At 59.1% G+C, this 12,078-nt stretch overlaps 2 protein-coding genes across 4 annotated transcripts; one reads left to right on the forward strand and one right to left on the reverse strand.

The window, feature by feature from the left end:
* Positions 1-22: 22 nt before the first annotated feature.
* RNF115 (ring finger protein 115) lies at positions 23-7,217 on the reverse strand. Of its 3 annotated transcripts, none has more exons than XM_061442706.1 (9): positions 7,088-7,217; positions 5,458-5,516; positions 4,933-4,984; positions 3,959-4,170; positions 3,518-3,589; positions 3,284-3,356; positions 2,289-2,382; positions 1,326-1,441; positions 23-744 (listed from the first exon to the last, which is right to left on the reverse strand). In XM_061442706.1, the coding sequence occupies exons 1-9, from the start codon at positions 7,169-7,171 to the stop codon at positions 640-642; spliced, it is 867 nt and encodes a 288-aa protein (XP_061298690.1). In that variant the 5' UTR covers positions 7,172-7,217; the 3' UTR covers positions 23-639. The 3 variants fall into 3 exon arrangements, with proteins under 3 accessions (XP_061298690.1, XP_061298692.1, XP_061298691.1); XM_061442708.1 differs by having other exon boundaries at positions 1,326-1,503; XM_061442707.1 differs by having other exon boundaries at positions 7,106-7,210.
* Positions 7,218-7,465: 248 nt separating this feature from the next.
* Positions 7,466-11,942, forward strand: POLR3C (RNA polymerase III subunit C). Its single transcript, XM_061442709.1, has 14 exons — positions 7,466-7,655; positions 8,323-8,578; positions 9,086-9,271; positions 9,354-9,439; positions 9,528-9,632; positions 9,855-9,947; positions 10,040-10,120; positions 10,509-10,560; positions 10,659-10,719; positions 10,801-10,951; positions 11,118-11,219; positions 11,455-11,504; positions 11,588-11,737; positions 11,816-11,942. Exons 1-14 carry the CDS (start codon positions 7,509-7,511, stop codon positions 11,895-11,897), a joined length of 1,602 nt encoding a protein of 533 aa, XP_061298693.1. The 5' UTR covers positions 7,466-7,508; the 3' UTR covers positions 11,898-11,942.
* Positions 11,943-12,078: the final 136 nt, after the last annotated feature.

Raw genomic sequence — 12,078 nt, forward strand, 5'->3', positions numbered from 1 at the left:
TGAAGAAGCTGCACAGGTCAAGTGGGTTCCTAAAGGTTGCCTTTAATGTGGTCCATAGGGTACAACCCGGAATGGTGCTGGGCAGGGGGAGGCTTGGACAGACCCAGAGGAGCCAAACCCCCCTCCCCCCCAATCTCCACCACCAGCCACTAAATCCTGCTCAGAGCCGGGGCCCAACCACGCTCCCGTCCCCTTGGCCTCACCTGAGACACCTCCAATGGTGTGTGACAGCCACCGTTGCTCCAGTGCCAAAGGAATCCCCAGCCAAATTCTCCTGGATTCACTTCCAACCCCCTCCTGCTGCGGGGGGGCAGAGGGGAGAAGCCCCAAATCCCCTTTCCCACCCCAAGCTCTGTGCCAGGAGGGGGCTGCCCCCCCCTTGGGATGGGGTAAAGGGCTCCCAAAGTATAAAACTCAAGGCAAATCACTCCAAAAGAAAGGAATTTCGGACTAGAGAGGCGATTCCAATGGAGACACTGGGAGAAGGATTCGGGAGAGAAAGCCAGCACTCGGTGCAGTGAGTCCCTCCCTGCTCTATGGTTCCTGCTACTCTGGGTTGGACTTGGAGGTTGGAATTGGAATACGATGTACACTGGGGGGGGATGCTCCAGGCAGAGCCCCCCGGGAAGCTCGGGAGCATCAGAAAGTCCATCGCTCCTGCACTTGGCTGGGAGAGGCCTCCGGCGGGTGCCGGCTGGAATCCTCCCCCTTGAGGCTCTTCCTGCACACAGGACATGTGTCGTGCTGCAAGAGAAAGGGGAGGGATGAGGGACAAGAGGAAGCGGCTTCAGGCTGCACCAGGAAGGATTTAGTTTGGATACTGGGAAGAGTTTATCCACCTAAAGGATGCTCAGGCATTGGAACCAGCTGCCCAGGGAATGGTGGAGTCATTGGAAGTGTTCCCAAACCGCATAGGCAAAGCCCTCAGTGCCATGGGTTAGTGGTGGGGAATGGACTTGAGGAGCTTAAAGGTCTTTTCCAATCTGGTTGATTCCAGGATCGAGGGAATGATGCTCAAATGGTTGCTTTCCCAGGGGGATAATACCCAGAACATTGAGATAAGAATGAATGGAGGGGTGGGATGAGAAGGAATGGTTTCCAACAGGAGGAGGGAAGAGCTAGATGGGATATTGGGAAGAAGAGTGGTGGCACACTGGAATGGGTTGAAAGGAGAAGGTTTGGACATCCCATCCCTGGTAGTGTTCAAGGCCAGGGTGGATGGGGCTTGGCACAACCTGCTCTAATGGAAGGTGGCCCTTCCAAGCCAACCCATTCCAGAATTCCAGGATTCCCAAAGGGCCTGGAGCTGGGACAGAGGCTCTTACCAGCTCTAACCAGGGCACGATGCAGTTGCTGTGGAAGAAGTGGTTGCAGGGCAGCTGCCGGACCTGCTCGGCCACCGCGTAGTCCTCTTTGCACACTGGGCACTCCAGGCCTGTATCTGCAAGAGACATGAGGAGCTTTGACTCACCAGCCAAACCGGGACCAGCAGCATTCCAGAGCCTGGGATTGAAGACAACACAGAAAAAGGATCAGTTAAACTAAGGTGATTCGAGCTGAATCTTTAGGTTCGCAAGGGGGATGCTTCCATCACCCATCCTTGTGCACTGAGAGGTGGCAAATCCCAGCTCCCTGTGATGCCACACCACAGGCATCCCAGCTCCAGCAGTTCCAACAGAAGACACTGAGCATTCCAACATGGACGTTTCCTGGCCAGGAAGAGACTTCGGTGTATTCAAAACACCAGTCAAAACACAAGGAGCTGTTGTGGAAACTGGTTTTCCCATCACTTGGTCCCTTTGGAGCAGTCGAGCTGAAGCAATGGAGCAGCTCAGAGGAAAAAGGACAAACACAGGGAGAAAAGAATCCCTGGGATGAGCTCACTGCAAAGCCAGGAATGTCTGCAGAAAGCCACAGGAAGGCGGGAGTTTCACATGATTCCAGAGCAGGAACATGGTCAGAGCCAAGGTGAAAGAGGAGAAAGCAAAGCCCTGTTCTGGGACCAGGACCTGGAGACTGGGACCAGAACCAGGAGACTGGGACCAAAGAGAACATCTGGAAGCCACTGGGGGGGGGGGGGGGTGTCACCCCAAAGAGGTGCCACGAAGACTATGGAATGATGGAGGTTGCTGGTGGTGGTGGGAGCTGCACTTCAGAGGTGCCCAGCAGCACTTCCCAATGCTCCCAATGCACATCCAGGTGGTGATCCAGGCCTCCATCAGCCAGGGAATGCCAGGGTCACCATAAAGCCTGAGGGGACAAGTGACATGGGGGGGGGTGGCACCTACCGACTTGTTCCTGAGTTACTGTCACTGTGGGGAGGGAGGAGATCTTCTCCTTGTCAGCAGGAGGGGGACCAGTGTTCTCCAGCTGCCCCAGGAGCTGTGGAGAGGGAAACAGGATGAGGAGGAGGGATCTGCCTTGGAATCAACACATCAACAGGAGCATCGGTCCCTTCTGCTCATCATGGAATGGGTCGAAAGGACCTTAAAGCTCCTCCAGGTCCAACCAGGGCCACCACCCACTGGGCCACGTTGCTCCAAGCTCCATCCAACCTGGCCTGGACCACTTGTGGCCCAGGCTCCTGCGGGTCTGCACTTGGGCTGAGCTCTTTTCCCAGTGTTACAGCTCCATGACAGGAATTTCATGCTCTGACCCAAATTCACCCAACAACAGCTTCAAGCATGGTCAGGGAAGGTGCAGAGAAGCCTCATTGAGCTTTGGAAGCCACATGAAAGCCTGGGATGGCCAGAGCTGCTGCTCCAGATCCCATGGGAAGCTGTGGAGCCTGTGCTGGGCTGTAGGGTGGGAGGAAGGCGCCAGCTCCCAGCAGCCATGTGGGATGCAGCCTCCTTTTGGGAAGCAGGGAGGGTGCGAGAGCCAGGGGCTCCTTGGGAAGGGCACCAGATGGATTCAGCATGACACCAGCAGCCAAATTAGCTCCTGGTGAAGCATCCATCTGGGATGCCAGGGATGGAGGCTGAACACCCCCAATGCAGCAAGTGGAAGGTGTTCCATGGCTTTAGATGAACTTGAAGCTCTCTTCCAACCCAACCCATCCCATGCTGATGCTATGAATCCTCAAAGGAGGCAGCCAAAGCTTCCAGGAAGCAGGACAGGGCTCATCCCTCTATGAACCACAGCAGGAACCAGCTCTTGGGCTGAGATCCTGTATCTCCAGAGGAACAAGGTCTGAGGCCCCTGGAGAGGCAGGACACAAGCAGCCACCCCCCCACCAGCAAAAGGACCCAGCTCAAAGCCCAGCACACAAGGAGGGTCTTACCTGGGTGACGATGGCATCAAGGCCACTCTGTCCCCAGGCATAGTCCCCGGGGTTGGAATGCAGCATCCCGCTCCTGCGGATGGGAGCAGAGGGTCAAAGGAGCCCTTTCCCTATCCCAAAGAACCTCTGGGCTGCGCACAACCCTCCCCACTGGGAAAGCAGAGCTCCCCAGCACCAGGCAACTGGTTTGGACTGGTCTGGACTGGTATGAGCAAAGCCACATGTGCTACTCACCAGGAGAAAGGGTGTTGGGAGCCAGGAAGTGCTGAGTTTGCAAAGAAGCCTGCAAAGATCTGCTGGATTATGCTGGAGAGGGAGCGACGGCAAGAGCAGACAAGGAACAAGGTGAGCATCAACCCCAGGGCAGCAACAGCCCAGCAGAACCCCCCCCAAATCCTGCACAACACAAGCCCAAGGCAGGACGAGCACAAGGACAGGAGGGATGAGAGCTCAACCCAGCATTCCCAGTAGCTCTAGAACAGGCAAAACCCCCCTTTCCCTATGCACAGCTCTGATTCCAGCTGAGGGGAATGAAGGCAGAGCATGTGATGGGCAAACCTCTGGTCACCCACAGGAGCCAGGACCCCGTTTTCTCTGCCCAAATCCAACATTTCCTCCTCCAAATCCCACCTTTTTCCACTGATGGGACAGGGAAGTGCTTCCTGAGGCACTCACCCCTCGATAGCAGGAGACCTGTCGGGGCGGGAGCTGCCCCGGGCCCGGTACCTCCGTGTCATGGGCAGCCGGGGGGGGCGGCTGGGGCCCCAGAGGTCAGCATGGGCTTGGTGGCCCCTCTCAGTGTCCCTGTTGTCCTGCTCCAGGGAGCTGCTGCTCAGGAAGGGTCGGAAGTCCGGGAAGAACATCGTGTGGTCCAAGTGGTCCCAAAGCTGGAGGAGGGAAGAGAAGGGGGAAGCCACATGAAGCACATCCCACGGAACTGCGCTGCCAAGGCGGAGGTTGGAAAGTCCAACTCGCCAGCAGCACTTCAGCACATTCCCATGGTTTCCATGGCTCCCAAGGGAAAAAAGCTTGGCTAAAGTGCTTAATTATAGCCGAGCTCATCAGCTGAGCCACCCCCAGGAAGCCCAACACGGCAGCTCTTCCGTGCAACAGCACCCATCCTTGGAGCCACCCAGGGCTCTCTGTGCCTTAGGCAGGCCTAAAACCCACTAGGGGGTTATTCCTTCCATCATTCCCTTGGATCCAGCTCCCATGGATACAAGCAGGGGATTTCTAAAGTGGGTTTATGGTAGCATCAGAACGAGCAACCAAGGAGCATTGAACAAGAAACATAGGAGCACGAGTGCAGAAGGGATAGCAAAGGAGCAGCCTTGGACTGAGGGTGGGAATTCGATGCTAACCCAAGGGACAGCAAAGGAGAAGCCATGGACTGAGGGTGGGAATTTGATGCTAACCCAAGGGCTGTTCTCCTCTTAACCTGGAGCAGACCCTCTCTGGGGGCTTGGGAATGGGGTAGGAAAAGAGGCTTCCACCCCTCGCAGCTCCTGCTCTATGCCACAACACATGGAGCTGGTTGGGATGCTGTAGATGGTACAACTCAGAGTGGCAGCAAGCAGGAGGAACACTTTCACATATCCCAACATATCCCAGGACGGGGTGGAAAGGAGGAGCAGGAGAACAGCGCTCACCTCTGCAAATTGTGTGGCCGGGCTGTCATCGATGCCGCTGCCATCGAGAAAGCTGGAGGAGAAAGAGGAGAAGGAAAGGAGGTGACACTTCCAAAGCCACATCCCATTCCAGGCTGAAACAGATGGAGCTCGGGAGCAACCCCCGTTTGAGAATCATGGAATCCTGGATTGGCTTGCAAGGGACCTCAAAGCTCATCTAAAGCCATGGGACACCTTCTGTTAGAGCAGGCTGCTCCAACCTGGCCTTGGATCCTGCCAGGGATGGCAACTCCATTCAACCCATCCCAGGGTCCCACTGCCCTTAGCTTCCCAGTATTCCCTCTAACTCTTTCCTCTTCCTCTTGGAAGCTGCTCCTCCTCATCCCATCCCTCCATCCCTTCTCACATGAATGTTCCACCATAGTGCCTTCAGTCTCCACAGCAAGAAGTCCAAACCCACCCCAAACCATTCCCTTTACTTTGGCATTCCCTGTCTTCTGCCCCTTTTCCATAGCTTTGGAGAGGAGAAACCAGGGCTGGAACTACCTGGAATCCTCAGTGACCTCCTCGATGAAGCCAGACTCGCACCGTGGGCATGTGTATTCCTGCCAGGACAGAGGAAGCTGGGATTAGCCACCAAGGCTGGGAATTCAGCTCCTAAACTTCCACACCAAAAAGCCACCGTGGCTTCCTGCTGCCTCCCTGTGCCTGGAAAGCCCAAAAGCAGCCGGAGGACAGGGATCCTGACGTTCCTCCTGGTTCCTCAAACCAGGAATAAAGTTTCTGGGAAAAGTCTCCTCATGTGGAACCAAACCCCAAAGGCCCCAGTGAGCTTCCAGCCCTTGGGATCCATCCTGCAGCTTTGGGTGGGATCTGGGGGCTCTACTGCATGAAGACCCATCAAACCCCATCAGAGCCCCGTCAAACCCCACCAGAGCCCCATCAAACCCCATCAACCCCACCAGAGCCCCATCAAACCCCATCAGAGCCCCGTCAAACCCCATCAGAACCCCGTCAAACCCCACCAGAGCCCTGTCAAACCCCATCAGAGCCCCGTCAAACCCCACCAGAACCCCATCAAACCCCACCAGAGCCCCATCAAACCCCATCAACCCCACCAGAGCCCCATCAACCCCACCAGGGCCCCATCAACCCCACCAGAGCCCCATCAACCCCACCAGAGCCCCATCAAACCCCACCAGAGCCCCATCAACCCCACCAGGGCCCCATCAACCCCACCAGAGCCCCATCAACCCCACCAGAGCCCCATCAAACCCCACCAAGACCCAACAGAGACCCAGGAGATCCCCATCAAACTCCAACAGAACCCAGTAAACCCCATCAAGACGCATGACATACCCATAAAACCCCATCAAAGCCCTACAGAGACCCATCAAGCCCCACCAAACCCCAACAAAGAGCCACCAAAGCCCATTAAGACCCACCAAACCCCAACAAAGGGCCACCAAAGCCCATTAAGCCCCATCAAGCCCCATCAAAGCCCAACAAAGAGCCACCAAAGCCCATTAAGCCCCATTAAGCCCCATCAAGCCCCAACAAAGAGGCACCAAAGCCCATCAAGACGCCCCAGGCACTGTCTCTGCCCCCTCTCTGGAGATCCAAGCCCCCGCAGCAGCAGCAGGGCCTTGGGGGCACCCACTGCACCCCCACCAAACCCGGCTGGGCCCAGCAGGAGCCCAAAGAGCAGCGATTCCATGGCTGGGGCACGAAGGAGCCCACAGAGGGGGGGTCACAGCCCAGACCGGGGCCATCTGCACGAGAGCCACCAAGAGCCCATCCCTAGGGAATCCTAGGTGGGTCCCGAGGAGGGGGAGGGCGGACAGGAGGAGGGGAAGGAGAAGGGAAGAGGCTGGGGTCACCCTGGAGGGGGGTGGGGGGGGGTGTTACCGAGCCCCCTGCCTGCTCCCCGCAGCAATCCCAGAGGGATCGCACCCTACATACAGGAGTATGTCAGGAGGGGAGTGAGGGGGTCTCTGCTGGCTGGGGAGCGGGGGGGTTTGGGGTTCAGGGACAACATGGAGCGGGATACCCCGGGATACCGGGACACGGGAGGGGGGGGCGCTCAGGGGGAGCCGCTTAGGCCCGGGCCCGGCCGCACGCGGGAGCACTGCGGGGCCGAGGCCGCGCTGCCCCCCGGGCCGAGCCCGGCGCTTACCGGTAGCTTGGGGCTGACCTCGCCCTTGCAGCTGTGGCAGAAGAAGCGGTGCTGGGGCACGGCGGCCGCTGAGGCCTCCGCCATCTTCTCGCTCCCGCCGTCAGTCCTCCGCCGGGCCAGCGAGGCGGCGCTCCGCAGGGAGAGAGCGGCGGCGCCGGCACGAGACCACCCCCCCCGCGCTAGCCACTCACTTCCGGTCGCCTCGTCTGCTCCAGGGCAGAGAGTCCGGAGCGGAGCAAGGGGAGGGCGCGGGATAGAGCGGCGCCGGAAGTGGCAGGCGGGGAGCCGGAAGTGGCGGTTGCCATGGCGGCCGGAGCCGGGTGAGTGAGGGCGGGCCCGGTGTGGCGGGGGGATGCGGGGCCACATTCCCGGCATTCGCCCTGCTCCCAGCGCCACCGAGGGCGTTTGAGGCGCCGCGGGGATGACCCAGGCGGAGCTGAAGCTCTGCTCCCTGCTGCTGCGGGAGTACTTCGGGGACATCGTGGAGACAATCGGCACGTTCCTCATTCGGAGCGGGCCGCAGCCGCTGCGCCTCATTGCGGCCGACACCGGGCTGCTGCTGGACCAGGTGCGGTGGGAGACAGCCCCTGCCCTATGGCCGGTGCCCCCTCCCTGCCCCATCCCTGCCCAGTGCCCCATCCCTGCCCAATGCCCCCTCCCTGCCCCATCCCTGCCCAATGCCCCATCCCTGCCCAGTGCCCCATCCCAGCCCAGTGCCCCCTCCCTGCCCCATCCCTGCCCAATGCCCCATCCCTGCCCCATCCCTGCCCCATCCCTCCTCTATGCCCCATCCCTGCCCCATCCCTGCTCTGTGCCCCATCCTTGCTCCATCCCTGCCCAATGCCCCATCCCTGCCCCATCCCTCCTCTATGCCCCATCCCTGCTCCATCCCTGCCCAATGCCCCATCCCTGTGCCCCAGCAACCTACCCCCCCTGCCCCAGTGCAGCTTGAGGCCGTTCCTCTCGTCCCATCCCTTGTTCCTTTGTGCCCAGTGCCAGCACATCATGGAGCAGTGGCCATGAACTAGCAGCCACCAAGCGCCACCTCACCATGAGGAAGAACTCGGTGCTGAGGGTGGCAGAGCCCTGGCCCAGGCTGCCCAAGGGGTGCTGGAGGCTCCATCCCAAAGCCCCATGGACACGCTCTGGGTGGCCCCGGCTGGGGACTGGTGTGTGGGGATGTGGTGGTGCCCCAGGGAGCTGGGAGCCTATGGTGCCACGGAGCCTCCTTGCAGGTGAAGAAGGCGCTCTGCGTGCTCATCCAGCACAACCTGGTGGGTTACCAGGTGCAGAAGCGGGGCCTGGTGGAGTATGAGGCACGGTGCCAGCGCGTGCTGCGCATCCTGCGCTACCCCCGCTACATCTACACTGCCAAGAGCCTCTATGGGGACACGGGCGAGCTCCTGGTGGAGGAGCTGCTCCTCAACGGGCACATGAGCATGAGCGCCCTTGTGAGGAAGGTGGCGGACAGGCTCACCGAGACCATGGAAGGTGGGAAGCTCCGCAGGGAGCAGGGGGCAGGATGGTGGCGCTGGGTATGTGCAAAAGGACCTGCCCAAAGTGGGCTTGGGGAAGGGACACCTTCGACTGGTGCCTTGGACACTGCCAGCTCCTCCATTCAACCCATTCCAGTGTCCCACCACCCTCAAGGAGGAACTTCATCCCAATATCCCATCCCAATCTCCCCTCTGGCAGGTTAATACCATTCCCCCTTGTCCCATCCCTCCAATCCCTTGTCCAAAGCCCCTCTCCAAGGTTTCTTGTAGCCCCTTTTGATTGGAATCAGGATCTTAGACTGCCTTGGGTTGGAAGGAACCTCAAACCTCATCCAATCCAGCCCCTGGCAATGATCAGAGACATCTTCAATAAACCCCATGGGAATGTTGCCCCCCCCCAGTCCCAAACCACCCTCAGAGCATTCCTGACCCCCAGCATCCCCTCACCCTTCGGAGCCACAGGCACCACCCTGAAGCCACCATCCCTCTCCCTGTGGATCAGATGGGAAAACCATGGATTACAGTGAGGTGGCCAACACCTTCGTGCGCCTGGCAGACACCCACTTTGTGCAGAGGTGTCCCCTGGTCCCTGAGGGCCTCGACACCCCCACGGTGCCACCTCCTCCTGCGCCCACCTTGGTGCTCAACGAGAAGGACATGTACGTGGTGCCCAGGCTCAACCTCGTAGGTGAGACACCCCTCGGTCATGTTCTGCTGCCCTGATCCCACAGGGATGGATTGGGAAGAGCCAACTCCAGCTTCTCTGACAGGGAAAGGGAAGCGGAGACGCTCGTGTGAGGAGGAGGATGGGGAGCGCCAGGCTAAGAAGCAGAAGCAGGATGGAGAAAGCACTGAGGTACCCAGGACATGGAGCAATGTCATCTACAGGGCATAAAGCATTCCCTCCTTCCCCCCCCATTCCATCCCTTTTTCCCTGTTCCCAGCCTCCTCCTGACGACGGCATCTACTGGCAAGTCAACATTGACCGCTTCCACCAGCACTTCCGGGACCAGGCCATTGTCAGCGCCATAGCCAACCGCATGGATCAGGTCTATGGAATCCCTTGGATCCTCCTGCCCTTCCTCTCCTCCTACTTGTGGTCGTAGTGGGGATGTTCTAACCCTGCTCCACCTCCAAGCAGGCTCATGATGGTTGTAACTGGAATGACCTCCAAGTCCTTTCCAACCCAGCCCATTCCGTGGTGGGTTCATGCTGCAGGAATTGCTCAGAACTGAAGTTCTCCCACTGTTTTCTTCTGTTCCCAAATCCAGACCAGCAGCGAGATTGTGCGGACGATGCTGAGGATGAGCGAGGTGACCACGTCCTCCAATGCACCCTACACGCAGCCGCTCTCTTCCAACGAGGTCAGTTCCTGCTTCCGGTTTGGGGTCCAGCAGGAAAGCACCTGGAGCCTTGGAAGAGCTCCATTTTACCCCTCTTTATGTTCTCCTTGTAGATATTCAGGTCTCTCCCCGCTGGATACAACATTGGGAAGCAGGTTTTGGACCAGTATCTCACTCTGTTGGCAGATGACCCGGTGAGGAAACATGTGCTCGTGGTTCCTGTCCTAGTGCCGGAGCTCTGGGGGGGTTATGAGCCTGCCCCATGTTTTGGGGGCATCTGGGGCTGAGGGAAAACCACTTTCCCATTGGATTTCATGGAATGGTTTGGGTTGGAATTGACCTTAATGCTCATCTAAAGCCATGGGCGGGGACTGGAGCAGGTTGCTCCAACCTGGCCTTGAATACTGCCAGGGGTGGGGCAGCCACAGCTTCTCCATTCAGCCCATTCCAGTGTCCCACCACCCTCACAGGGAAGAACTTTCTCCTGGTATCCCACCTAAACCTTCCCTGTTTGAGGTTGATCCCGTTCCCCCCTTGTCCTGGATGAAGGTCCCTCTCCAGCTTCTCCCTCTTCCCTTGCAGCTGGAGTTCGTGGGGAAGGCGAGGGACAGCGGCGGGGGCATGTTCACTGTCAGTATCCTTTGGGAAGCAAGAGCCTGACCCCCTCCCCATTCCCAGCACGTGAAACATTCCTAAGAGCTGCCATTATCCCTTGACCTTCACCTTGCACTGATCTCCACAAGGCCCTGGCATCCCTGGCCACGGCCACCTTGGAGTCCATTGTGGAGGAGAGGTGAGGTGGCCACTTGGGGCCTTCATGGGCTCGTTCTTGACCCTTTCTCCTGCCTCCTGAAGTGTTCCCCTCTTGGCTCAGGTTCGGCTCCCGCTGTGCCCGGATCTTCCGGTTGCTCCTGCGCAAAAAGCACCTGGAGCAGAAGCAAGTGGAGGATTTTGCCATGATCCCAGCCAAGGAAGCCAAGGACATGCTCTACAGAATGCTCTCGGAGAACCTGGTGGCCCTGCAGGTGAGGGTGGAGAGGATGGAGGCCAATGGAGCTCCAAGGTGGCCCCACGCGGGAGCGGGACATCACTGGCTCCAGCACCACCACCATGATACAGGCTCCTCACAGTGCAGCCATTGGGTTGTGATGGACACAAGCCCCATAGAGCACTTCCCCCTTCTCTTGGTAGGAGATTCCCAAAACTCCTGACCATGCTCCCTCCCGCACCTTCTACCTGTACACCGTGAATGTGCCGGCTGCAGCGCGCATGCTGCTGCACCGCTGCTACAAGGTATGGACGCCAACATGTGCTTCACCACCACCACCATGCACGGGGGTTCTCTTCTATCACCACAGTATGTGTGGTTCTCCTCCACCACTATATGTGTCTCCACCACCACCCCATGAGCAAAGGTGCCTGTTTGCCCACCTGTGTCCCTCATCCTGGAGACCCCATGGCTGGGTGCAACCACCTTGTCACCCCTCATCAGACCAGAGGCTCATCCGTTCCCATTCCCCTTTCCCAGAGCGTGGCCAACCTCATGGAGCGCCGCCAGTACGAGAGCAGGGAGAACAAGTGAGTCCCCAAAGCCACCGCGTCCCTGTCCCTGTGTCCGGGTGCAGGGCCCCCAATGCCACCGTGTCCCGTGTCCCCTGCAGGCGGCTGCTGGAGAAGTCGCAGCGGGTGGAGGCCATCCTGGCCTCGCTGCAGGCCACAGGCGCGGGGGACACACAGCTGCAGGACATCGAGGAGATGATCACGGGCCCCGAGCGCCACCAGCTCGACACGCTCAAGCGCAACGTCAACAAGTGAGGGGCGGGATGGGGAGGTCCCTGTGTCCCCCGCGTGTCCCTCTGCATCCTCCATGTGTCTCCCCATGTCCCCAGGCTGGACGCCAGCGAGACGCAGGTGGACGAGACCATCTTCATGCTGGAGTCGTTCATCGAGAGCACCGTGAGGCGGCCCTGAGGGGACAATAAAGGGACAGAGCCAAGGAAAAAGCGTGGCCTTGGGGGTGCAAGGGTGGGGGTGTCCCCTATGGTGCCATTGAGGTGGTGCTGTGCTGAGCAGATCCTTGTTGGAATGGGACAGGAGCCTGGGCTGGGCATGGAATGAGGAACTCAGTGAGGAATGCTGGTGTGACCCAGAG

The sequence above is a fragment of the Pezoporus flaviventris genome, unplaced genomic scaffold (assembly GCF_033815535.1).
Source record: "Pezoporus flaviventris isolate CSIRO_AGI_PZ_B2104156 unplaced genomic scaffold, CSIRO_AGI_Pfla_v1 ptg000244l, whole genome shotgun sequence".
In the NCBI taxonomy this organism is placed as follows: domain Eukaryota; kingdom Metazoa; phylum Chordata; class Aves; order Psittaciformes; family Psittacidae; genus Pezoporus; species Pezoporus flaviventris.

What these genes read in the sequence shown, in the direction of transcription:
- RNF115 (XM_061442706.1), bottom strand. Translation starts at nt 7,171, where the DNA reads ATGGCGGAGGCCTCAGCGGCCGCCGTGCCCCAGCACCGCTTCTTCTGC. An exon ending in AGGTCTCCTGCTATCGAGGG is followed by an intron (nt 3,590 to 3,958) that starts GTGAGTGCCTCA and finishes CTCCCTCTCCAG; the next exon opens with CATAATCCAGCAGATCTTTG. An exon ending in TCCCAACACCCTTTCTCCTG is followed by an intron (nt 3,357 to 3,517) that starts GTGAGTAGCACA and finishes TCCCATCCGCAG; the next exon opens with GAGCGGGATGCTGCATTCCA.
- POLR3C (XM_061442709.1), top strand. Translation starts at nt 7,509, where the DNA reads ATGACCCAGGCGGAGCTGAAGCTCTGCTCCCTGCTGCTGCGGGAGTAC. An exon ending in AGCCGCTCTCTTCCAACGAG is followed by an intron (nt 9,948 to 10,039) that starts GTCAGTTCCTGC and finishes TTCTCCTTGTAG; the next exon opens with ATATTCAGGTCTCTCCCCGC. An exon ending in TACGAGAGCAGGGAGAACAA is followed by an intron (nt 11,505 to 11,587) that starts GTGAGTCCCCAA and finishes TGTCCCCTGCAG; the next exon opens with GCGGCTGCTGGAGAAGTCGC.